Below are 27,881 nucleotides of genomic sequence, written 5' to 3'. Positions count from 1 at the left end.
CACTTACCTCATTAGAGTGAGTTCGGTTTTGGTGTTTCGCTCTGTCTGATGCATTGGAGAAAGCCTTGTTGCAGCCCTCATGCTCACAGACATATGGTTTCTCTCCAGTGTGAGATCGCAAGTGAGTTTTCAAGTTTTCTAATCTGGAGTAAGCCTTTGCACACCCTTCAAACTAAAAGAGAAGAACAGTTTTATCATCACCCTGCTTGTAGGCACTGGTAACATTTTACAAGGGGTTTACCATATGTATTTTTACAAAAATATAATTAAAGTAGTGGACCCATCTACACAACCCTTACTCCGAATGAGACCCTATTTATAATCAGCAATTATTAGCGTGACAGGCGGCAAAATATTTATCCAAAGTGGCCACTGGTGGAGGAATGAGGTATTACATGGTACCAATTTAAATATACAACAGTAAGGCCTCTTGCACACGACTGTATGGCTTTTTCTGTATTTTCCGATCCACAAAAAATACGGTTGACGTCCGTGTGCATTCCGTTTTTTGCTGAACGGAACAGATGGCCCCTGATAGAACAGTACTATCCTTGTCCGTTATGCAGACAATAATAGGACATGTTCTATCTTTGAACGGAACTGAAAAACGGAAACGGAAGGCATACGCATATCTACCTTAGGCCTCTTGCACACAAACTTTTTTTTTCCTTTCCATTTTTTTGCGTTCCATATATATAGCGTATACAGAACCATTCATTTCAATGGATCCGCAAAAAAAACGGAAGGTACTCGGCATGACTTCCGTTTCCGTTCAAAGATAGAACATGTCCTATTATTGCCCGCATAAGGGACAAGGATAGTACTGTTCTATCAGGGGCCAGCTGTTCCGTTCAGCAAAAAACTGAAAAAGCCATACGATCGTGAGCATCCGTTCCTGTGCGGCAGCCGGGACGGATCGAGACCCATTCAACTTGAATGGGTCCGTGATCCATCCACACCGTCAAAAAATAGAACAAGTTCTATTTTTGCCGTGCAGAGGCACGGACAGAAACACCACGGAAGCACTCCGTAGTTCTGATCCGTGCTTCCGTTCCGCATTCAAGTGAATGGGTCCGCATCCGTGATGTGGAGTGCACACGGGCCGATGCCCGTTGGGACACAGTGAGAGGTTTTGTCTGGAAAAAAACTGTATTTTCCTCCCAGTATGTGGTGCTGGGCTGATTTACAGCCAGGTGAGGTCAAATACCGGACTTTAAGTGCCGATCCGGGTTTTGGCAGCACTTGGCTGTCCTTAAATAGTCAGCTGGGCTCAGAAGCCATGTCTCTGTGTTGGGATCTGGGAGCCTTGTGTCTGGATGAAGGCTTGCTACCTGTTTGGTGGGAAAAAATGGTTGGTGCTGCTATGGTCAAGAACTCTTTGAGGCAGAATTGCCGCATGGTGTGAATTACCACCAACACCGCAAGGTGACTTTTTGTTTGATTATGACTGCTTGTTTTGTCACTTGCCTAAAGTGTGAATAAAACACTGAACTGTTTGATCCAAAGAACTTGTTGTTGCCTCTATACTGCGTCCGCTAATGCTGTCTACCAGAGCGTAACCCCACACCATGTATTGCGGACCCGCAATACGGCCACGGGCACAAAACGTTCGTGTGCAAGACGCCTTAGTCATATATAGCGGGAGGTGCTGTTTGCAGTGGTTCATCTCTAAAGCTAATTCAATGGGATCCTAAGCATGGCATTTCCATATCATCTAATAAGCAAATACATATGCCTTTAAAGTGGCAGAGAGTTTGAAAAAGACCTAGTTTATGTCCTGCTCCTTGCTCTTTCTTACCTCTGTTTGGACTGGAGTATTAATATGCTTTTTAAATAAAATAAAAAAAATAGGCTGAAAATTTCTTTAAGGGACAATTTATTTGCTGCAGCGGTAAAAAAGTATTTAGCAAAAGTTCAGAAATAAAGTTATTCTCTGTGAGATATCGCCACTACTTACAGTGCATTTGTGTGGCTTCTCCCCTGTGTGTCGCCTCATGTGGACCACCAACATATACTGAGCCTTGAATGGCTTTTGCTCTCTAGAACATTCCAGCCATCGACATACAAATTCTTTTTTTTCTCCATGTATGTGATCGTTGTTTATATGCTGTAATTAAGATGAAGAAAATCAGTATAAAAACTATAATGATATTACTCATTAAAATCAAATCAAATATAAAAAATATCAAATACACAAAAACTTCAGGTGTCATGAAGCAGAAATGATCTCCCAGATTTCAGCTTTCTGCGTCACTACGGTACTATCTTACACCAAATATTCTTTAAAATAAAAGTTGAATTTGATTTGCACACAACTGAATGTGGCAGTTCATGCTATGGCTAGATATCTTGGGACCAGATAATCAGTCACGTTTTTATAATATGCATGTCATCAGAGTGCCATAATAAATTACCATTGATTTTTCACCATACACCAATGAGGTTACTGTATTTCACCTCACACTTTTATACAAGACGTGGTAAACCTCTATAACTGTGTCAATAACGTCTAGGTCAGGGTTGTCAGGCAGCTTTATGTTTAGAAAGCCACAGGGACTAATCTCTGTAACTATTCCAGCTGTACTGATTCCGGTGAAATGACAGCAGGCGTTGTACAGACAAAGACACATAAACCTTGTTTCCTTGCGAGGGAGGAATGGGTCAAGCAGCAATTAGAGCTGATGACATTTCAGAAAAGCCTAAAGGGACTATTGCAAAGTCCAACGCTTTCAGCAGACGCCACCTCAAAACAGGCTCCGAATGATACAATGTCAGAGACACTTCACATACTGCACCAATCTGGGTAGAAATACTGCTGGTGGACACTTACTGAACAGGTGAGTCTGCTATGGGAACTATCAGGAAATCATTTATTTTTATCTGATATGAATTTGCCTCACTAGAAGGAAGCTTAGGCTACTTTCACACTTGCGTTTTTGTTTTCCGGTATTGAGTTCCGGCAGAGGATCTCAATACCAGAATAAAACGTTTCTGTTTAGTCCTCATGCATTCTGAATGGAAGAAGATCCGTTCAGGATGCGTCAGGATATCTTCCGTTATGTGGGCATTCCGTTTTGTGACCGGACTTTGCAAGCTGCGGTTTTGTGTCCAGTCATAAAAATGTTAAAAAAACGGATCTGGCACTAAAAAAAATGTAAGTCAATGATGACGGATTCGTTTTTTCAGGAGCCTAAAAAAGGGTCCATCACTCATTGACTTTCAATGTATTTAGTGGCGGTTCTGTTTTTCCCCGTTTTGATTTCACACAACCGCATCCTAACGGAACGGATGCATCCTGATGTGCAAAATCAAAATAGATCCATTTAATTCCGGTATTGAGGTCCTCTGCCGGATCTCAATACAGGAATTAACAATGTATGTGTGAAAGAGCCCTAAGCTATTACTGTATCTTTAAGCATAACGCAGGTCTCGGAGACCCTGTGCAGTGGCACACAAAGTACTTACAGGTGCATATACGTGTCACTGCATTCCCCCAAAAAGCAGCGTATCTATGGGGAGAACAACTCCATAATGCAGTGCTATGGGTGCCTTAGTAAAAATTCTAAACATCATTGTCTTAATGACTGAAGGGGTTGTGCCAAAAACAACTTTTCACTCTAAAGTGTGTTTTCATCAATTGCTCTAGCTCCCTTTCTTCCTTGGATTGCTTCTTTTTTTTTTCTAATTGACCTCATTTGCAGTGTTCTTTATCCTACTTCAGGTTTGTCACATGTCTGCTGTCCCATCATGCCTTAGGGCAGTGAGAGCAGCAGATCATGTAGCACTAAAGATGATCCTTGTTCTTACCAACGACGCTTCCTACATCCTACATTACAAGGCTCCATTGCAGGACGTAACCTACAGCAACCAATGGGCCACAGGGTGCAATGGTAAGTTAATAACTTTAGAATAAGGCAGTGTTGCTAAATGGTGGTATATGGCGATATCTGTTGGACGGGATACATTTATATTAGTGGCACAACCCCTTTAATCAAAAAGTTAAAACTGACTACTCTAATAGATAGAAGAGCATCTAAGGCTACTTTCACACTAGCGTTCGGAGCGGATCCGTCTGATGTTTCATCAGACGGATCCGCTCCGATAATGCAGACGTTCGCATCCGTTCAGAACGGATCCGTCTGCATTAAAACTTAGAAAATTTTCTAAGTATGAAAGTAGCCTGAGCGGATCCGTTCAGACTTTATATTGAAAGTCAATGGGGAACGGATCCGCTTGAAGATTGAGCCATTTGGTGTCATCTTCAAGCGGATCCGTCCCCATTGACTTACATTGTAAGTCTGGACGGATCCGCTCGCCTCCGCACGGCCAGGCGGACACCCGAACGCTGCAAGCAGCGTTCAGGTGTCCGCTCACTGAGCGGAGCGGAGGCTGAGCGCTGGCAGGCGGATGCATTCTCAGTGGATCCGCCTCCATTGAGAATGAATTGCGGCCGGGCGGCTGAGTTCAGGACCGCTCGTGAGCTCCTTCAAACGGAGCTCACGAGCAGACACCTGAACGCAGGTGTGAAAGTAGCCTAATACACACAGGTGTTTAACAGTAAGAATGAGCACTGGTATGTATATAGTTAAAAACTTAAACTACCTTTAACCATGCATTCATAAAAACTTGTGTAGTAGCAATTCTTCCATATTGCCTCTAGGTGGAGCTGTGCACCAATATGTTCATAATAATAATATACAGTAGATACAATACTTTGCCTGGCATGACTTTACTTTGTGCAGACACATTCACATGATGCAAAAACAATAATTACATGAAATCAAAACCCTGACAGGGATAAGTATAATATTTTAACTTGACTACTGCCTGGGGTGCATCTCCTGTAAAACTGTAAGAGCTCTACAGTATAAGACAATGACAGGCACACAATACAACACTTGTAACTGAAGTTCAGGAATAGCCCAAGGGTTTCTATGAAATGAAGCATCAGATTTTTTCTTTTACCTGGAGTAACATTCAGGTGGTTGGTAATAAATGTTTTAATATATTCTCCAATTGCTTTCCTGACTTAGGGCCATGTCAGAAGGGCAGTTTGATAGCAGTGTGACAAGTCAATAGCTTTCAATGATATCACTGTTTTAGAAATATTGTTTTTCCCCAAACGAGAAAATATGGACTTCCTATCAATAATAACCTCTTTATTTACAGAGAAAAAATTGTATTACATACTGTAGATGATGAATTTCCGTACATAGCTGGCCTAGAGTAAGTGCACTAGATTAAGGGTCACCACTCTTGCTTCTAGAGTACAGAGTTCGCTAGACAGCACCTGATTACAGGAGACCGTCCTAGGAAAGGCCTTTCCACCAGACGTGACCATTCAGAATTCCCATGTTCTTGGGGACACCAGTATAGTCACTTTCAAATGCAGAAGATAAAAGTCATAGCAACCTTGATGATGTTCATTTATTTTAGTGATTAAGTGATTCTCTGTCATAAGCTCCGTACATGCACCATGTATAGCAATATTTCTCAGATTCATTAAAAAAGTAACCAGAGGGGGCTAATCTGAAGATCCTGAGTGTTGCATTTTGAAGGGGTCTGCACAATTTATCATCAGGACAACTCTTAAAATGACTGATGGGGTTATGCCATGATTCATGTAAAAAATTAAAAATTAAAACAGTAGATACAACTGGTCGTAAATGAAGGATGGAACTGAGCAAGAGCGACCACCTCAGCAGGCGGATGTGCACATTACTATACAGATTAAACACCATGGATTGCTATTATTACAAAGCTATTTTCGGAAGTCCTATATAACAGAATGGAGAGAGCACTGCGCAAGTGCGGCCACTGCTTCATTCACTTCTAAGGAACTCCCGGAAACAGCCGAGCCAGTGCTCGGGTACTTTCAGCACTCCCATAGAAATTAATGGAGGGTGGCCGCGCATGTGCTGTGCACTCTCATTCTTTTTGGGAGCTTTGTTCTAGAGATAGGTGTGGGTCCCAGAGGTGAGACCTGCACCTATCTGACATTGGTGGCATATCCTAGTGATAAGCCACAAATGTTTTTTGGTGAGGCAACACCTTTAATTTTAAAAATAATAGCCATGCAGGGAAAGTGTCCCTAGCAAAGCTCCTGATAACTTATACACCATTCACCCCATGGTCCTCTTACAATTTGGTACTAGCTTTAAAAAGGTTGTTCACCTTCCTGAGTTTTCTTTCCACGAAATTTGAAGGGAATCTGTCACCACATCCAACTGTCCGCACAGACACATAGCTGTGGTTCTCCTGATTAAAAAGCCGTTCTTCTTTTGTTGATCTGAGGCTCCATTCCGGAAACGGAATGCACACAGAGACAGTTTTTTTTTTTTTGCTGTGACCCATTGAAATGAATGATTCAGTATAAGTAACGCATACTGAACTAAAAAAAACGGCCAGTATACTGAACGCAAAAAACGCTCATTTTCATTCCCTCTCCCTATTGAAAACTCATACACACTCAGCCAAAATGTGACAGCTATTGAAGGTGTATGGAGGGGTCGTCTAGAGTAAGAAATAGCTGCTTTCTTCCAAAAACAGCACCACACACAACCTGTCCGCAGGTCATGTGTGGTATTGCAACTCCAGCTCCATTTACTTCAATGGACTACTTTTTTGTGGATGCAAAGAAACTGATTAAAAAAAACTGGACACGACATGTGGTCTGTATGCTGAAAGACTTTAGGGCAGGTTTATCAAGACCTGAGTTTTCTGCACCGGTCTTGATCTCCCCTGCCCTGCCGGAGGATGCGCCTCATTTATGACTTTGCCATGCTCCATTTTCTAAAAAGTGGCTAGGCTGCAGTAAAAAGTTCCCTTTGCATCTATATTTTTTTTTTAAAGTTGCATTTTAAAATTCACAAACACTTAGTTTGTGACTTTTCGATGCCACTATTCTGTCACAGGGACATTTATAAATCTTCCCCCACGGGTACACAAATTAAATGATTTAATCATATGAATGGACAAAGAACAAAAGGGTACATTTCTGATTTAAAAACACATCACTTGTATCCTACAAATTTATACCATGGTTGCCACCTAACCATGCATGAGCAACAGGATGGAGAACTGAATTTCACACCCCAACACGTAGCTTAGGCCTTCCTGCTCCATATTAAACATACAAAACGCCAGTCACGCTATAAAAGGCCTTGTGCATCTAGGAAAGCAGTGTATAATATTAGAAACTGAGGACATATCTCAAAATAACAGTCAAAAGACTCGGAAAAAAAGGAGTTATTGGAACATGAGACAATTGTGTGTGTTTGACAGGTTTTGCAGGTCTCCTATCATTCTACCTGTCAACCTTTTGAATCCCTGAGATAAAGTGAAGCTGAGTTACCAGGGTAGTTTATACTCCTGCCCCCATTTTATAATATAGCTCGGCGTTCTCTTTTATCCGCTGGTTTTGCAGCTGCCCGCACATAACTGTCAATAGGTTAAACATGCTCGATTTGTATGTTTAAATACGAGTCCGAGAATTCCCAAAAGAGAAGAAAATCCCTGGCTCTTGTACAAAGAAAACACAGTACTTTGCTCCAAAGAGCTTTCTGTGGCAATTTAAATGTACAGAGACAGACACAATATCCTGGAGTAGTCAAATCTACCTTATAACATTCCTGACCCCAAGAAGAAGATATGCCCCCGCAGGGACTTGTTCAGAAGGTATCTATTCAGAAAAATACACTTATCCTTAATGCAATGTTCCCCATCTTGTTACAACAATACATTTAGCATTACAATGGTGCAATGTACACTGAAAACAATGTATGCCACATTTTCCAGGAAACACACTGCCGACATTATCCATGCTGACCAACTAACAATATTGTATATTAATAGCTCAGATAATGTATAATTACTTGATTTATCATTTTCATAATTGTAAAATGCTGGGGTTCTGCTCTGCAGTGTTAAACTACCCTGGGAGAAATGGGCTGTCTAAGGCTTCTTTCACACTGCCGTCAGTAGTTCCGGCAGGCTGTTCTGGCAGAGAACAGGCTGCCGGAGATTTCTGGATCTGGCATTGGTGGGCATCTGGCATACCGGAATGCCCACCACCCCACACAGACAATAATGGAGTCCAGCAGAGATCCAGCTGGTACCTGGCAAATATGGATTCGGCAAGACAAATATCACTGCAACTAACCTTAGGCTACTTTCACGTATAGATTCTTGCTGTCCGGTTTTGAGATTCGGCATGGGATCTCAAAATCACAGCAAAACGCACCCGTTTGAATAATACAAACAGCTGCATCCATTCAGCACGGATCTGGTTGTATTATATTGAAAATTAACATGACGAAACATGAAAAATATGGATCCGGCACCATTGGCTTACATGGTTCCGGATCCGGCATGTTCAGTTTCCCATGCCGCAGACAAAAACGCTGGAATAGAATGTATTCTGGCGCACTCCATTCTGGTTTGTTCAGTTTTGTCCCCATTGACAAAGATTGGGCACAAAACGAAAGCGTTTTCCTCCGGTTTTGATATCCTCTACCGGATCTCAAAGCCGGAAAGGCAAACGCAGATGTGAAAGCAGCCGTAGAGAGACAGAAAAATGTACATATTTATTTTTATAAAATGCAGAAATAACAAGCTGTGACATGGTGAATGTTGTGTAATCTTGTATAGGTTGTGAATACTGTAGTGTGTGTATATATATATATATATATATATATATTCTGTATATTAATCTTTATATAGCACCAGCATACTCCACTGTGCTTAACATTTCAGAGGCTACATGTAAAGTAAATCAGACATTACAGATATGAAGCACCAGGAATGAGGACTCTGTTCATAAGAGCTTACAATCCATATATAAAAATGAGGGATGCGCACGCTCCTCAAGCATGTTACTGGTTAACAGCACTCTGAGTCTTAGAGTTACAGTACTTGCTTTCATAGCAGTGTTGCTGGGTTTGTCTTTTAGACTCTGTCAACACGGCTGTGGAAGCCTGTAGCAATGTGATGCTGTTTTACGTTCCATGACTATCCTGTGCTCTGCCTGAAGAAATGGAATCCAACAGGAAGCTAGTTAAGGAGGTGGTATTTATGAGGTGACATTCTTCCCCTGAGAGCTGCACTTTGTTGGACTATGTACTCTCCATGGACTGTGGAGCAGCTCTGAATGATGCATTTAGTTCCCTTTTTAATAAATAGAGAACTGTAGCTGCATTAGTACTGGAGGAATATACAGTATAACTAAGGTAAGAGCAAAGTCGTGATGGTAAAGTGGCGTTAATGTTACCTGCAACTTCTCTTTAGAACTACAATTTAAAGACGGTACTAAATATAGTGCAATTCCATAACAAACAGTCCTGATTTAACTACGTCTGGAAATTTAAATCAGTCCGAAGCACATTGGCTACCTTCAAGCTGCCATAAAAGACACTCAACAGTCTGTACTGAGGTTGCAAGGCACAGTATAAGATATGTAGAAATCCTGAAGCTCAGATGTCATTCATTTAAAATAGCTCCACAAATCCATAGTCACAGGTGAAAGGGGTAAGGATACGGCCACACGGTGCAGTCATGATGTGGTTGGGAAACGCATGCGGTCAGTTACAGCGTACATATTCATATGTTTAGGGCGCGTTTTTTGTCTCTGGATAGGTCATCATTATCTAAACAATGGAGGTCTGACACCCGGGACTCCCACTGATCAGCTGTTTGAGAAGGCAGAGGCGCTCACAGTAGTACCGTGGCCTTCTCACAGCTTTCCCTAGGCCAAGTGACGACACAATAAAGTGAATAGGGTTGTACATGATACCAAGCACAGCTGCTATACAATCCACAGTGCTGTGTTTGGTGAACTGAGAAAAGGCTGTGGCACCGGTGCCTTCTCATCTGTTAGACCCCCACCGATCAGATACTGATGACCTATTCAGAGGGTAGGTCATCAGTACAAAAGCCTTGAAAAACCCTTTAACTTCAAATAATAACACCTGTGGTAAAACATATTCCGCAAGCAGCTACTTAACAGTATATCTCACGCAGTTAGCAGCTGCAAGCAGAAGGACATGTCTTATGTGCGGTCAATCATATGCAGTCATCTTCCCATTGACTTCTATTGGAAAATGAGATGCTATGGTTCCTAACTGCATCATGGCCATACCCTAATAGTTCCAAACTAGAGCTACACACTTAGTGACCTTTATTACATTATTTCATCCACCTGCAAACCTAATGCCCCTTGCAGACAAAGGTCACCATGTTCTGGCCAATAAACTCGGAAGAGTTTCTAAACAGACCGTACACGGATTTGTTTTTCCCCATTCACTTACATGAGTGACTCTTTAAGGAAAACAGGACCTAGATGGTGTGATTTAATCTGGCCTTTGTGGAAAATCGGACATGTAAATTGGCCCTCTGAATGGACAGGTGCTGTCCATTCCACACTGGACATGAACATCACTCATCTGAGTACTTAAAGGGAATCTGTCATGTGGATATTTGATTATAATCTAACTAATTATATACAATCATTAACTACTAAAAAGTACCTTAGATGTATTCACTTACTGGTGTGACAGATGGTTACCTCATAATATACACACAAAGATGCCGCATGCTAATGAGCTGATTTGAGTCCAGCGTGATGTCATTGAGTCCAGCGTTTATTTAATTAACAGCTATAGCCACTTCCCTGCTCACCTGCTGCTGATTTATATGGAAAATAACTGTCAATCAGCAGCAGGTGGGCGGGGAGAGTCAGGAGCTCATAAATATTCATGACTCATCATTATCAGCTGGAGCTTTTCAATACAAGATGTTGGCAGATTGACTGGGTCAATTAAAGAAAGTGACCCAGCATTTTGATAAGAGAATCAGTCACTTATTTATGTTGCCCTTAGTTAGGACACCATAAAACCGGTGACGGGTTCCCTTTAAAGTCAGTTTTTTACCCAGAAATGGCACCACACTTGTCCACGGGTTGTGTTTGGTATTTTAATTTGATTTGCAATACCATACATAACCTATGGAGCAGAGTGGTGCTGTTTATGGGGGAGAAACTCAGACCCTTTCTTCTTATTCTGCACCATCCCTTTAACAGTGTCCACTCATTTATCTTGATGAAACAAGCTTTGTCACTGTTTTTGGTCTTGTGATCCACATCCACTGCCAGCTATAATTCCATAGCACCAATGGCGTAATGCAGCATCACACTGACACAATTCCCTTCTGTGTTCATTCATTAAATCAGCGTTACCTTGGTGCAGATGGTTTATTGCTCTGTGAGATTTAGTTTCATATTAAACATCTCCGCAAATAAAGGGAATGAAGGGAAGTGTTTCATTCCAAGGTCAGGTGCTTTTCAAAGCTCACATCTGCAGGGCTACACAATACATAGTAGTATCGGCCATAGTAATAAAAGCTCCACCAAAAATGACCAAATATAAAATCTGAAATGGTTTTACTAGGTAAATACACCATACAGGAAAAAGTTGCCCTGTTTTTCCATATAAATCTAAGGCAATTTTAGGATCAAGAGATGGAAAGAAATATGCAACTTTAAGGCCTCATGCACACGACCGTTGTGTGCACCCGTGGCCGTTGTGCCGTTTTCCGTTTTTTTTCGCGGACCCATTGACTTTCAATGGGTCCGTGGAAAAATCGGAAAATGCACCGTTTTGCAGCCGCATCCGTGATCCGTGTTTCATGGCCGTGAAAAAAATATGACCTGTCCTATTTTTTTCACGGCCAACGGTTCACGGACCCATTCAAGTCAATGGGTCCGTGATAGAACACGGATGCACACAAGATTGGCATCCGTGTCCGTGATCCGTGGCCGTAGGTTAGTTTTTATACAGACGGATCCGAAGATCCGTCTGCATAAAGCTTTTTCAAAGCTGAGTTTTCACTTCGTGAAAACTCAGAACCGACAGTATATTCTAACACAGAAGCGTTCCCATGGTGATGGGGACGCTTCTAGTTAGAATACACTACAAACTGTGTACAAGACTGCCCCCTGCTGCCTGGCAGCACCCGATCTCTTACAGGGGGCCGTGATCAGCACAATTAACCCCTTCAGGTGCGGCACCTGAAAGGGTTAATTGTACTATCATATCCCCCTGTAAGAGATCAGGGCTGCCAGGCAGCAGGGGGCAGACCCCCCCCCCCTCCCCAGTTTGAATATCATTGGTGGCCAGTGCGGCACCCCCCCCCCTCCCTCTATTGTAATAATTCGTTGGTGGCACAGTGTGCGCCCCCCCCCCCTTCCTCCCTCTATTGTAATAAATCGTTGGTGGCACAGTGTGCGCCCCCCATTGCCCCCCCCCCCCCCCCCCTCTATAGCATTAACAACGTTGGTGGCCAGTGTGCAGCCTCCCATCTCCCCCCCCCCTCCCCCCCATCATCATTGGTGGCAGCGGAGTTCTGATCGGAGTCCCAGTTTAATCGCTGGGGCTCCGATCGGTAACCATGGCAACCAGGACGCTACTACAGTCCTCGTTGCCATGGTTACTTAGCAATAGTACAATAGTAGAAGATTAATACTTACCTGCTGCTGCGATGTTCGTGTCCGGCCGGGAGCTCCACCTACTGGTAAGTGACAGTGACAGGTCTGTGCGGCGCATTGCTAAATGAACCGTCACTTACCAGTAGGAGGAGCTCCCGGCCGGACACGAACATCACAGCTCCCAGGTAAGTATGAATCTTGTACTATTGCTAGTAACCCGCTGCCACCAATGATCGGGGGGGGGGGGGGGGGGGGCGCAAGATGGGAGGCCGCACACTGGCCACCAATGTTGTTAATGCTATAGAGGGAGGGGGGCCAATGATTGCCACCAACGATTTATTACAATAGAGGGAGGAAGGGGGGGGGGGGGGGGGGGCCACACTGTGCCACCAACGAATTATTACAATAGAGGGAGGAAGGGGGGGGGGCGCACACTGTGCCACCAACGATTTATTACAATGGAGGAAGGGGGGGGGGCCGCACTGGCCACCAATGATATTCAAACTGGGGAGGGGGGGGGGGGGGGGGGTCTGCCCCCTGCTGCCTGGCAGCCCTGATCTCTTACAGGGGGATATGATAGTACAATTAACCCCTTCAGGTGCGGCACCTGAGGGGTTAATTGTGCTGATCACGGCCCCCTGTAAGAGATCGGATGCTGCTAGGCAGCAGGGGGCAGTCATGTACACAGTTTGTAGTATATTCTAACTAGAAGCGTCCCCATCACCATGGGAACGCCTCTGTGTTAGAATATACTGTCGGAAATGAGGTTTCACGATCTAACTCATATCCGACAGTATATTCTAACATAGAGGCGTTCCCATGGTGATGGGGACGCTTCAAGTTAAAATATACCATCGGATTGGAGAAAACTCCGATCTGATGGTATAAAAGGGACTCCGGACTTTACATTGAAAGTCAATGGGGACGGATCCGTTTGAAATGGCACCATATTGTGTCAACGTCAAACGGATCCGTCCCCATTGACTTGCATTGTAATTCAGGACGGATCCGTTTGGCTCCGCACGGCCAGGCGGACACCAAAATGACTTTTTTTTCATGACCGTGGATCCGCCAAAAATCAAGGAAGACCCACGGACGAAAAAACGGTCACGGATCACGGACCTACGGACCCTGTTTTTGCGGACCGTGAAAAAAAACGTTCGTGTGCATGAGGCCTAATGGTGAGACATTCTACATATTTTTCTATTTGCGAGAAACACATTTTTATGGGGGCTATGAATTTTCTCATAAGGCATTAAAAATAAATTTCAGCTAAATTCAGGTATTGATAGCTGGAAAGTTAATAGCTTAATATGGTTCATTCTGGTGTTATGGAAAAAAAAATTCTTATATAACACCTCTAGTCTGGCTCGCAGACTTAGCCTTGCCAATCTCTTCCACACGGTGCTGACATTTTTATAAAGCATTTGCACTAGTCCAAGGCGAGCGTAATTATTTCCACACATCATGAAATTCTATTGGCAATTTAGCTTTTTCACATGTTTATGGCAAGAACAGAGAAACTTGGAGACAAAGTTTAAGCTTCCAGCCTTTTTTGTCTGTAACCACTGTTGGGCTTAGCAAAGGGTCAACCAATAATCTTAAGAATGAAAACTTCTGGGATTTGAAAGACGTCAACCTCTCATTCTGTTCATGGTATGTTTGTGATTCTTGTCTAAAAGATATAAATGGAGATTCTGCAAGGATTGGGCATTTAAAGATTAAAGGGGGTTTCCCATGAAAAACACTTATTCTGTATCCGCAGCCTAATAGGCATGGTTCTGACCACTGCAGTCCCCAGCCAATCATGAAAATGGGAGTCCTCACTTTACTCAGCTATCTTTGGAGTTGAGTGGAGCAGAAGCAGGTAGGTGTGACTGCCACTCCATTCAAACAACATAATGTGATCCAAGATAGTGGTGAGACCCTCACTAATCAGGGACTCATCCCCTATCCCACAGTTTTTAGCACACCTGCTACATTTTCATCGCCCAGTTGTGTCGGTACGTTACCCCTGGATAGGACCATGAAAGTTTTTCTATTTATGGTCATGCATGTGCAGATGGCGACCATAAATTCTGCTAGTTGCTAACTTCTACTCTTGTGAACATACTCATTTTGTACATGCACTAGTCTGGCTGGTGTCCAAATGGCAGGTTGAGTAACAGAAATCTGATTCAAGGATACCATCGCTGGCTGCAGTGGTGACATCAGTATTCATGATAAGTCAATGCTTTGGCTGCCATGGTCATGACTTGCAGATAAGACTTAATAGAGGAAAGGAATTTAAATGGGAAGTTAATTTTACCCATTTGGAGCTAGTTGGGTTTTGGAGAACCTCTTTTAATATATTTTCATTCATAATTAAAATACAGTATCCCCTGTAAATACTTTCCTCCAAAACCAGCACTATTCCGGTCCACAGTGTATGTATGGCATTGCAATGCTTCAATGGATCTGAGTGGCAGCACCAGATGTAATGGCAACAGCAGACATGTCTTTCTAATACTGGACAACACCTTCAAAGCTCTTGGACCCCAATGCAAAATTTTCCAGAAAAACAAAAAACAGGGCTTCAATCTACAGTACAATGTACCATTTAAAATACTGGTGTTTCTTATGTGGCAGAGGAGCCTTTGTAACCCCTCATGCACCAGAGCCCATGTGCAAAACATCCACAGGCCCTGTAACTATGCCACTGTCCTTGAATTTTCTTATTTTGTTAAGTTGTTCAAAATTCTATCCAGCTATGTCTTCTTTTAATTACATTTACTATTTCCTTCTTTTACCATTCCAACCAAGGTTGTCAACACGCTACCATGTATTAGTCTTACATCCAAATTACATTTTAAAAGGCATATTAACATATTTTATTTTTGTGTAGTGTCACATAAACCATGGAAAGCTTTTACTGGTGAAAGATACAAGAACCCAAAGTAAATTTTCATTTTTTCCTTTACAGCTCTCCATTGTACATTTTATTATCCATATTGTACATTAGAAACAGGAGGTCCTCTTCTGGCCAGACAGTCAGCTAGGCTGAGCAGACTAAATAAAAAAATGTGTTTTCGATGCTATTATATCTGTATAAAAGTTGTGCACAAGTGCATTTCAGTGACCAAAAAGATTCTAATAAAGATTAGAATAAGTCCCCTCCAATAAATATCTTAAAGTGGTTGTGCAGGATTACAAAAAATGGCTGCCTTCCTCTTAAAACAGCACCACTGCTATCTGTACGTGGTTTGTGTAGCAGCTAGATGGGATAAAGGCGCTCATAGGGTTAGTATATCATGATAATGTATGCTCAACACCACAAAGATTAAGGAGGATCAACTTTAGTGGTTGTGCTATAGGCATAAGACAGTTGAAGGTTTTCACATAATGGTAGCTGCAGCCGATGCTCCAATCTCCCTGATCTTGTTTGCTGGACAAGACAGGAGAGTTGTTGAGGAACAAAAAACAGTAACCAGGCTAATCAGTAGCAAAGAAGGGCATCACATAGAGACATGCTTACAAAAGATGTAGTCCAGAGTTGGAAGTAAATCCAACAGTTACACATTTCTGGCCTCCAGGGGCCCTTCTTCAAGTAAAAGAGACAAAAGATGTTGTCTATGTTACTTGAAGAAGGGGCCCTGGAGCCCAGAAGAACATTGTATTTTTGTACAGTAACTATTGGATGTACTTCCTCCTCTGGACTACATCCTTTGGAGGCATGCACCTATGTGATGCCCTTCTGTGCTACTGATTAGCGTAGTTGCTGTTTTTGTTCCTCAACAGCATTGCACCTCATCCATATTTACTTCAATTGAAGCTGTAGCTATAATTGTAACAGAAGAGAAATCTTCAAAAAGTTTGAGCCAAACAACTATTGGCATTTAATGCGTAGTTTATAATCAGCAGGGACAGGCTCACATGTTCATAACATGCCAACATTAAAAGAAAAAAAACAAAACTAAAAATAATTTAACTTGCTTTAAAGGTTGCTTAAAAAAGCAAATGATTCATTTAGAATTTTGAGCATAGAGAGACATACATGGGCAAACATCCCATATTAACTGCTGTCCACATAGTCTGTGAAGGGAGCTAAACCCATTTCCTGCAGACAGCATACTGTTAGGGAGATCAGCCAGGTCTAGAGCAGGTTTACTTAGTCCTGTTCTCAAGAACGTAACGCATTGTGGGTTTTTATTGCTCATTTCTAACATGGAGGAATTCACAAAAAATTCTTATAGGAATCAAAAGAGATGGCCTGCAAAGTCTCATCAACTTGGCACCAGTTTCACTTGGCACACTATGTGCTTTCTGTGCTGTGAAGTCCAGGATTCACTTAGTCATGCTATTAAGCTACATCAGAGTGCACCATAAATGCAGATACTGCAGAGGTCAGCATCTGGAGCTAAATTTCACAAAAAGAAATGTAATGACATTTAATCGTTACAACGGAAAGAAGGAGATCATTGGCGGTAACTAGTGGGATTTGCATTTCTATCTGAGGCAGCCGGTAAGGTCACCAACCATGTGGCCGAACATATCTTTCTTAGCTTTCTTGTGCAAAATTATAGACCAAAGGCAAATTTAGGGTAGTTTCACACACATGATTTTTTTTTTTAAACGCCATTACAGTTTTTTAAACAATTTTTTTCAGCCAAAGTCAGAAGTGGATTCAAACGGAATGGGACATATAAAGGAAGGCCATACAGCTCTTCTTCTTGCTGGTTCCACTTCTGTCTTTGGCTCAAAATACTTAATCAAAAACTTCAATGCTGCTTCTCCAAAGAATGCTTTGTGTGAAAACACCAAGCAGGAGCATAGATCTAATTGATGAACAAACAAAAAACATCTGCAAACATCTGTCTTCCTTCTGCTGGAACAAAGGTTTTTTTCTCTCTCTCTCTACAATGCCAATATCTGCATTTTCCGTAGAGCACTTTATTCTTGAAGAAGCACATTAGTACACATAACTTCAACCAGATAAATAGGGAAAAACTCATACTACATTTGGATGGTGTAAAATAGTCTATAAGGTTTGAGCCAATATGCGATATATAAGAAATAAAATCCTTTGTTCATAATGGTGGTCAAGGTCATGAGTGAAGCTATTGTAAGAGAAACTCAATATGTATTTTGAATATCTTTTCATATTCGGTGATCAATGGTGGCTAAAACAAAGTCATTCCTTTAAACTAAGCCCATATACAATGTTGTTTGAGAGATCAATATGTGGGCTGTTTGTTATAGCCTGTAGAGCTTGAATAAATTGGCAAGTATGCACATGGGCATAGCAAGAATTTCCTGCAGGAGCACAGAGCATGGAGGTGATGAGTGAGGAGAAGAAACATTAGTTAGGTAAAGAAAAAAATATATAAGGGCCGATATGTTACAGGGAGCAGCAAGAAATGTTTCACTTTGGAAAATAACACACCAACTAGTTTAAACACGCTAAAATCTCTGCAACAAAAGTATCTTGTCATTTGTATTTTTCATACAGTTTCCTCTGTAGCTGCTTGTTGTATGCAATCTCCATAGAGAATTTAGTTTTAAAGGTAGCCTGTCAAAATAAAATTCAGTATTAAACCATTCTCAATGCCTTGTAGGGTTAGTTCAGCTGAATGTGATGATACATTGCACTTAGCAATCCACTGCTTCATTCTGCATCAATGTGCAAATGAGCAGGTAAGTGCACCGAACTTGTGCCCAAACCACTCTGTGCACCCATCCTGCTTCTTCTGCCAGCCCCTCCCTCTCCTTGATTCACAGGGCCAGGTTCCTACATAGTCATTTGCCTGGACCTGTCAATCAAAGAGAAAGAGGGGCTGCCAGAGGAAGCAGGAGGTGAAAGGGTGCACAGAGTGGCTTGGTGGCTAGGCCTCAGTGCACTTAACAGCTCATTTGCATATGGATTAAAAGTACTTATTACTTATTATCCTGGATAAAGCAACAGATCTCTAAGGGTCAGTTCACACAGCTGATTTTTGCGGGTTTTACGCGCCTAAAACACATAAAAAATGTGTATAAACAGCTGCTCATTAATTTAAATAGGAATCAGCACTTGCTTCTTTTTTACACATGTAAAATAGAAGCGTGTAAAAAGGCAGAATCAGTGATGATTTTTCCATTCAAGTTAATGGGAAGCAGAAAAAACGCACCATGCGTTTTTTCGTGTGTAAACGAAATAGAATTCAATAAAATGAATAAGTAAAAAAAAAAAAAAAAAAGGGGGAGTGTAGTTTTATTTGTTTTGGTACATAAAAGTACAATTCAAATTTGCTGCTGTGTGCTGCCGCTCCTCCCCCTGAGCTTCCTGGACTGTGATGGCAGATGAAGAGCTGTCCGGTCTGCTGATGTGTGCCCCTTCTTCTACTCCTGGACACATTTTGTGAAAAAGCATAAAAAATCTGCCTGAAAAACGCTGATTTTGAGGCCGTTCAGTGCAACTAGGGCTACTTTCACACTCGCGTTTTGGCTTTCCATTTGTGAGATCCGTCATGGGCTCTCACAAGCGGTCCAAAACGGATCAGTTTTGCCCTAATGCATTCTGAATGGAAAAGGATCCGCTCAGATTGCATCAGTTTGCCTCCGATCAGTCTCCATTCCGCTCTTGTGCCAACCATAAGAAGTAGTTGTTAGGGCACAAAATGTGGTGTGAAGCCCCACCCCTTTTTCATACCACTTCAGAAAAGTGTGTGCCATAAATGTGTGACTTTTTACACCACAATAGTGGCGTAATTAGCTTAATAAATGTCCTTCTCCATGTATACCTTCCTGTGTAACTTGCTCTTTGTTTGGATTCTTAGAACAGTAGTCAGTCTCACTTAACTCTCTCAGTCCGGACATCACTGCGGCCAGAGAGTGTTTCCCTGTAATGACTCAAAATAGAGCATTCCACAATACACTAATAATTGTAATTCTTATCTGTGGACATCTTTATCTAGTGAACAATGAAGCTGTCATCATACTGTTATCCCAATTCTACACTTACTATTACCATGAAGATTACCTTGCAGATATAATCTCCCCCTCTCAGCAGTAAACTGACAATGTATTACCTATATTATATAGCAGTTTTATTTATCCGTGCTGACTGCTACATGAGGAAAATATTCTGAATTAAATTTTCAATGGCATAGTACTGCCGAAATAAAAAAGTTTAAAATTCTGAAATAAAATTCTATGAATATTTAGCTTAAAAACACCTCTTTCTGATTGAAGTGTCCATTTAACCCCTCAACAGGCACATTGAAGGATTTTTCTCAGATTTGTATACTGATGACCTATCCTCTAGAATGAAGGTCCAACAACCAGGATCAGCAGTTTGAGAAAGCAGCGACACTCGCAGTAGAGCGCCATAGCCTTCTCTTAGCTGACCAAGCACAACACTGTACAACATACAGTGGTGGTGCTTGGTATCGCAGCTCAGCCTCATTCACATCAATGGGGCTGAGCTGTGCCTAGGCTCTGTGACCAATTAACGTGACGTCACATGGCCCAGGCTAAGCTGTGAAAAAGTCTTGAATTTTGTCAGACGGGTTGGTTTTAGGAACCATTTTGGAGTTTATATATGTGTATTAAATCTAGAAATTAATTTGATGGTGTTCACTGTGTGGATTAAATAACATGACAGTTTTATTCTGTGGGTCAGTACAATGTATAATGTTGCCAAATTCATATATATTTTTAAAATATTTTTGATATTTATTCTCTCAACCTCAAACTGTCCGCTTCCCACTGTCCCCCTCTCCTTCTCCAGGCTGGCAGAGATCACAGCCAGAGGTATGTTTTAACTCTTAATATCTCATGCTTTGTAACAGCTAGAGACTGGTCTTGTTTGAAAGCTTACAGTCTAGGCTTTAAAACAAGACCAGGCAAAATTATCTCTTCTACATCAGGGTCAGGAGTGAAAGGAGCTGAAACCGGCTTTCACTTTCAGCTGCTATCACTTCCAACAGCTATATCTCCCAGTATTGGTTTTGTTTTAAACCCTAGGCTGTCATATTTCAGACAAAGCCAGTCCCGTATTTCTAGCTGTTACCAGGCCTGAGATATGAGGGATTGAAGCAGGTCATTACATCTACCTGCTTGGGCTGACCTGTTTGTGCCTTTTCTGAAAGGGGGTTAAATAAATCTTCTATTAAAATCATGTTGCCGCGTACAGTTAAATGAAAACCAATTTTGACTCTTAACATAAATACACCATAGATACATATTCCTTTTGTAAATGCTTCCTTAAGTTTGTATGGAAATAAAACACCAGAGAATCTTTTTCCCCTAGAGAGCACTATGAAGTATGCTGAGTGAATTGGGCATGTCTTACAATTCCATTTTCACTGGACTGGATACTAGACTGAAGACTTCATACGATGCCAGTTTGGCTGAGGTAGCAATGTCTAGCTGAGACGTGATGAGTGAGTGGATTAAAATCTTGGAAGCATCCTAAATCACAAAGTAATAATTTCTTGATATGCTTTGTAAGTGATGAACCATGGATAATGAGTCTGGGATGTGGATGAAATCTTAACATATTTTAGGCTAGCATGGGGACAACATGACAACATGAGAGGAACAGAAGAAGCAGATATGGTGGAGGAATACGCTGAGTGCAAAAAAGTAGGGAGTGGACATAATATGCATTTCTTCATTTTAAGGCTTTAAAGAAATAAGTATAACGTAATTACATGTATATTATGCTTGCTGAGGGTTGTGTTGGGAGTATTTAGTTGAAGTGGAAGCATCACCAAGTGGAAATTTACATATAATATATGAAAGGCGAGAGAGGCCAAGATTTGCTAAGAATTTGTCTACAACGCGGCACAAAACTGGGAAGGGGGCATGGCTTTGCAGGCCTAAGATGATACATTTAGAGCCAAAATAACACAAAAGTTCTGGTGTAAAATTCTGTCTCAAAGTAAACCAGCTAGTAGTTGGTACAGAGTTAGACAAGTGCGTGGCCTTACACAAAATTTATCGTAGAGCATCAGCAAATGTGATAGATTTCGTGCATGCCTAGACAGTCTTACGCCATCTATAGAATTATAAATCTGCTCTAATATGTTTTTCGGAGTGTGGTAGAAAACTGGAAGAACATACAGATGAAACTCGAAAAATTAGAATATCGTGCAAAGTTCATTTATTTCAGTAATGCAACCTAAAATGTGAAACTTATATATGAGATAGACTCATTACATGCAAAGCGAGATATTTCAAGCCTTTATTTGTTATAATTTGGATGATTATGGCTTACCGCTTATGAAACCCCAAAGTCTCAATTTTGAGGTACCCTTTGCTCAGGGGGTATGGATTAATTAGCTGACTAGAGTGTGACACTTTGAGCCTAGAATACTGAACCTTTTCACAAAATTCTAATTTTAAGCTACATTAATGCAATTCCTTTTCATTTGCATTACTGAAATAAATAGACTTTTGCACAATATTCAAATTTTTGGAGTTTCACCTGTATATAATCCATCCATCCTCTTCAATTCAGCAATCCTAAGACTAAAGGGGTCCAGTGCTGATTCCACATTGCAGCCCCTTTACTGTATTTCCCTGCACAGCAGAGCTCCTGACTACCTGGTTGTGCAGGGAATAGTGGCTGGCCCCATTCACTTAATCCTGTGCTATAGTTCCCCTGCACAGCTGATGGACTGGACAACAATCTGCCTGGAAAGATGGCGAAGGGTCTTAGAGCTGTGGCCCCTTCATTCTCAAGATTAGTAAGAGTCCTAGCGGTCGGATCATAAAGTGATGGCATAACCTTGCAATATGCCATCATATTATGATAATGCCCCTTTAAATTTAATTCAACAAAGAAAAATAAGCTCTCTTAAGACTGTCTTGTTTTACATGAGTTCTCGGCTGGACCTCCATTTGAATTTCCTCCTCAATTTTTGCTCACACTATAGTATCCCTCTATGACATTTGAAACACGTAGAACTAGAGTTTTCCATGTAGCCTGTGTCATCTACTGCCAAACATTCAAAATGCTTTTTGACCAGTATAAAACTGTAGGATGAACTGTTGAAAGTTTTTTGGAAATCACATTTCCTTTTCATCAGTCGAAAATAAATGAACTGCCAATTCGTGAAGTAAAAATAATCAATTGATCATCATTGTCCTTTAGTGAGAACATTTAGAATGGATAAAACCTAGGAACTTTTCAAAGATTACATTTTATAACAGATTAGACGATTCATAATTATCTAGGTTTTAAAATTTTAACATAGGCTTTTAAATCTGTCTCAGAATACATATCTCAGAAAATGCGAAGACAGGGTTATATAGGGCTAGCGATGTTTGCTCAGGAGATTGTATTTATAGCTCCTTGTTTCCATCAGGGCATTGTCAGGACATGGTCAAAGTTTAGAGGGAATAATTAAAAATAACATATTTGGCTTGTATCTGAATCATCATCATCATCTGTGTTCATTTATTTGTTCCAACTGCCTCACCTATATCAAGAGAGTGTATATCACCTTTGTCAAGAGAGTCTCTGCGATTTCTTACCACCAGCAAAGTAGTTACATAACAGATATCACTCTGTCATGCTGATAGCATTAGAATTGCAGACTTTCTTTTGTGGTACATGACATCGTCTTCTTCTGTTAACCATGGTTACCTCCAAGTAAAAACATGCAGTAATCATTGCTTTGCATCAAAAGGGCTTCACAAGCGGGGACATTGCTGCTTGTAAGATTGCACCTAAATCAACCATTTATCGGATCATCAAGAAATTCAAGGAGACAGGTTCAATTGCTGTGAAAGAGGCTTTAGGGTCTCCCAAGAAAGTCCAGCAAGTGCCAGAACTGTCTCCTAAAGAGGATTCAGCTATGAGATCGGGTTGCTACCAACCCCTAGTCCAGCAAGTAGAGATGCAATCTAAATCAGGGTTAATAGAAAAACACCTAGTTCCAGCAATTATTATAACCCTTAGAATTAATAAGCTTTAATTAAATATCCTTAAAGTAAGACACACGGAACAAAAATCACTGAGATAATCTCAGATAGATCTACCACAGGCAGCCATACCCATATACCCTGAAGGGTGGGGAGAACTGTCCCTATATTCTCACCCTAGTCTAGTGCTCAGCCCAGGGACGACCCCTGATGGTGGGGACTCCCTGTCCTCGAACCTGGACTCACAAAGTCCTTAATCGACCGTAATAATGAGGTGGAGGGTAGAGTAGGTGCCTGCCAGTAAAAATTAAGAAAATAAGAAAGACACTGTACATATACACTCCCCTATAAACATAGGGTAAATTGATGGACTCTGTATACAGCCCTAGTGTTGTATTGTAACAGTCAACAAGGTACACAGTGCATCAAGGTATATGAATCACCCTAAACATAGAAAGACATATAGAAAATCCCAACCAGTTTCCCCCACTATCTGGGATCATTAGGGGGTAGGTAAGATCAATAGCTGATATCATAGATATCGGATACCCATACTATGAAGTGATATCCGTAATTTGGGTGAGGACCACCAATATTGATAAATCAGTGTCCGTTATGTAATCATCTTGATTGTAAGGGGGCCATCAAATGATAACGGGAGGAGATCAATCTCAATTGGACTGTGCACCGACCATAACGTAGGGAAGTGGTTGTCCCATACGGTCACATTTCCATAGAGGCATCTGTGGGGGAGAAATAAATATAATGGTATCGAACACACTAGGTTCCGAAATATCACCTCCACCTGTAGCCACCAAAGTCAGAAACCGAAACTCACAGTCTCCACAGATATAAGAGAATGTCCAATGAGTTGCACGATGGCATCAGCAAATATAGATATCCTAAGTCATAAGAAAGCATGCTCAATATCACCAAGGGACAGAAGAATGATAAAAACTTCCTGGGGAGAATATGTCCCTACTTACAGTTAGTCGTCCATCTATGGGATAAAGCATGCCGGCTCCTCCAAAGGTCCGCTACCACATATGCCCCAGGTCGGTGTCCCGATACCGATACCAGTATCGGAGCCGATACTGGACATTTGCACGAGTACTTGTACTCATGCGAATGTCGCCGATACCACGGCCGATACCTCATGACTCAGATCAGCGGTGGTGGCGGCTTGTCCCATCTTCTTCCGGGTCGGCGGTGGCGCTGCTCCCAGCTGATCGGCGTGTGGGCGGGACTTCTTTGCGGCGGTGTTTCAAGTTCCATGCGGTTTCATGTCAACTACGCACAGACCTGGGGATGGCAGCGGATATTATCCACCTGGGGACGTGCTGGCTCGGCAGCGGCAGGAGGAGGCCGCCTCTGGCTGGGGTTCTGGATATTATCTTCAGGGGACTGCAAGAAGCTGGGCCGGAGGTGGAGAGATGGCAGGAGCTGCCGAAGCCCAGGTACTGCAGTCCATTCTTATGTCTGCCAGCCGCATCTGATTCTGAGAAAGCTGGGTGACAGCCAATATGGCTGCCTCTCATAAGCAGAGCCACCCAGAGCAGAAGTGGGAGGATCTGGCATTGAGAACTTCAGGGAAAGTGGGTGACAACCCCTGTGACTGCTGTGATGATGGCTGCTGTGGTTGTCACCAAGGATCTACCAGACTGGGAGCACTCCTACAGTCTGTGACTACTCAGTCGCCTTCATTATGCTGGCGCCGGAACTGCCTGCCGGATCCGTCAAAACGCATACCAACTGATGGCATTTGTCAGACGGATCAGGATCCTGATCCGTCTTACAAATGCATTGAAATGCCGGATCCGCCTTTCCGGTGTCACCCGGAAAAAGGGATCTGGCATTTATTTTTTTTCACTTTTTTTTTGCGGTCTGACCGCAATGCCGGATCCGTTTTGCCGAAACACTGGCACTGGGAGGAAGTTAAAGCCACTTCCTCCCAGTACTCTGGTGCATCTGCATAGGAAGGATTGCAGCAGGCCAGGTGGGTATGGTGCATGAAATGGAGGATAAATTCAGTTAATTTCTCTCCATTTCACGTTACAATAGACAAACAGTGAATAATAAAATAAGGTGGGGGGGGGGGGGGGGAATGGGCATATAATAGTGATCCCCAACCAGTGTGCCTCGAGCTGTTGCAAAACTACACCTCCCAGCATGCCTGCACAGCCAAAGGCTGTCCGGGCATGCTGGGAGTTGTAGTTTTGCAACAGCTGGAGGCACGCTGGTTGGGAAACACTGGCATATGCCCATTCTCTCCCTTCATATGCCCATTCCCCTCCTTATATGCCAGTGTTTCCCAACCAGTGTGCCTCCAGCTGTTGCCAAACTACATCTCCCAGCATGCGCGCACAGCCAAAGGCTGTCCGGGCATGCTGGGAGTTGTAGTTTTGCAACAGCTGGAGGCACATTGGCTGGGAAACACTGTTATATGCCCATTTATACATTTATTAACCCTTGTACAAAGGAAAAGTAAAGCAGTTGTCCATAGCAACCAAATTCCAGCTTTAGATTTTTTCATTGCTATCAGCAACTGTGCCGCTATTTCTTTGTTTGGTTTGATAAATCTCCCCTATGACTAAATTAAATTTGAATTTGCTGTAAAAACATTACCACACCATAATTGGTATCGGTAATTGGTATCGGTGAGTACTTAAATAAAAGTATCGGTACTCGTACTCGGTCTTAAAAAAATGGTATCGGGACATCCCTAGTTTTCTATATGTCTTTCTATGTTCTCCCCCACATATGCCTCTATGGAAATGTGACCGTATGGGACAACCACTTCCCTACGTTATGGTCGGTGCACAGTCCAATTGAGATTGATCTCCTCCCGTTATCATTTGATGGCCCCCTTACAATCAAGATGATTACATAACGGACACTGATTTATCAATATTGGTGGTCCTCACCCAAATTACGGATATCACTTCATAGTATGGGTATCCGATATCTATAATATCAGCTATTGATCTTACCTACCCCCTGATGATCCCAGATAGTGGGGGAAACGCGTTGGGATTTTCTATATGTCTTTCTATGTTTATGGTGATTCATATACCTTGATGCACTGTGTACCTTGTTGACTGTTACAATACAACACTAGGGCTGTATACAGAGTCCATCAATTTACCCTATGTTTATAGGGGAGTGTATATGTACAGTGTCTTTCTTATTTTCTTATTTTTTACTGGCAGGCACCTACTCTACCCTCCACCTCATTATTACGGTCGATTTAGGACTTTGTGAGTCCAGGTTCGAGGACAGGGAGTCCCCACCATCAGGGGTCGTCCCTGGGCTGAGCACTAGACTAGGGTGAGAATATAGGGACAGTTCTCCCCACCCTTCAGGGTATATGGGTATGGCTGCCTGTGGTAGATCTATCTGAGATTATCTCAGTGATTTTTGTTCCGTGTGTCTTACTTTAGGGATATTTAATTAAAGCTTATTAAAGAGGACCTTTCACCGATTCTTACCCTATGAACTAAGTATACAGCCATGTAGAGCGGCGCCCGGTGATCTCTCTGCACTTACTATTATCCCCGGGCGCCGCTCCGTTCTCCTGCTATGCCCTCCGGTATCTCCGTTCCCTAAGTTATGGTAGGCGGAGTCTGCCCTAGCGCTGGCCAATCGCATTGCAGAGCTCACAGCCTGGGAGAAAATAACCTCCCAGGCTGTGAGCTCTGCGCTGCGATTGGCCAGCGCTAGGGCAGACTCCGCCTACCATAACTTAGGGACTGGTATCTCCGCCTACTATAACTTAGTGAGCGGAGATACCGGAGGGCATAACGGGAGAACGGAGCGGCGCCCAGGGATAATAGTAAGTGCAGTGAGATCCCCGGGCGCCGCTCTACATATCTGTATATTTAGTTCATAGGGTAAGAATCGGTGAAAGGTCCTCTTTAATTCTAAGGGTTATAATAATTGCTGGAACTACGGGTTGCTACCAATGCAGCGCTTGCAAAGGAATGACAGCAGGCAAGTGCATCTGCACACACAGAGTGGTGAAGGCCTTTGGAGGATGGCCTTGGGTCAGGAAGGGCAGCAAAGAACCAGTTCTCTCCAAGAAAAACATCAAGGACAGACTGGCATTCTACAGGAAGTTCAGGGATTGGACTTCAGAGGACTGGGGTAAAGTTATTTTCTCTGATGAAGCTTCAAACTTGATAGTCTGGAGCAGAAAAGGTGAGCGCTACCATAAGCCCTATGTTATGTCAACAGTAAAGCATACTAAAACCATGAATAAAGAATGGTATTGAAACATCCTCCAAGAGCAACCTCTCCCAATGACCCAGGAACAATTTGCTGATGAACAATGCTTTTTCCTGAATGATGGAGCACCATGTCACAAGGCATAAGAAATAACTAAGTGGCTTGGTGAACAAAACATCGAAAGTTTGGGTAATATGCCCAGGAAACTCCCCAGATCTCAATCCCATTGAAAACCTGTAGTCAATCCTCAAAAGCTGCTAAGGCAAGGATCTAGCCCAGAAGCTGATAT

General features: G+C 42.3%; 1 protein-coding gene across 6 annotated transcripts in view; it reads right to left on the bottom strand.

Moving 5' to 3' along the window:
* The window catches only part of GLI3 (GLI family zinc finger 3), a 223,923-nt gene that overhangs the window by 9,102 nt on the left and 186,940 nt on the right, over positions 1 to 27,881 (bottom strand). For all 6 annotated transcript variants that reach the window (XM_040432675.1, XM_040432680.1, XM_040432677.1 and 3 more), the window contains exons 11-12: positions 1,958 to 2,107; positions 8 to 172 (exon numbers count right to left, since the gene is read on the bottom strand). In XM_040432675.1, the coding sequence (XP_040288609.1) occupies positions 8 to 172; positions 1,958 to 2,107 (315 nt within the window). The remainder of the gene's footprint in view (positions 1 to 7; positions 173 to 1,957; positions 2,108 to 27,881) is intronic.

This window comes from Bufo bufo, chromosome 5, assembly GCF_905171765.1.
Source record: "Bufo bufo chromosome 5, aBufBuf1.1, whole genome shotgun sequence".
Classification (NCBI taxonomy): domain Eukaryota; kingdom Metazoa; phylum Chordata; class Amphibia; order Anura; family Bufonidae; genus Bufo; species Bufo bufo.
The sequence above is the reverse complement of the archived record's forward strand: the minus strand, read 5'-3'. Positions and strand labels throughout refer to the sequence as shown.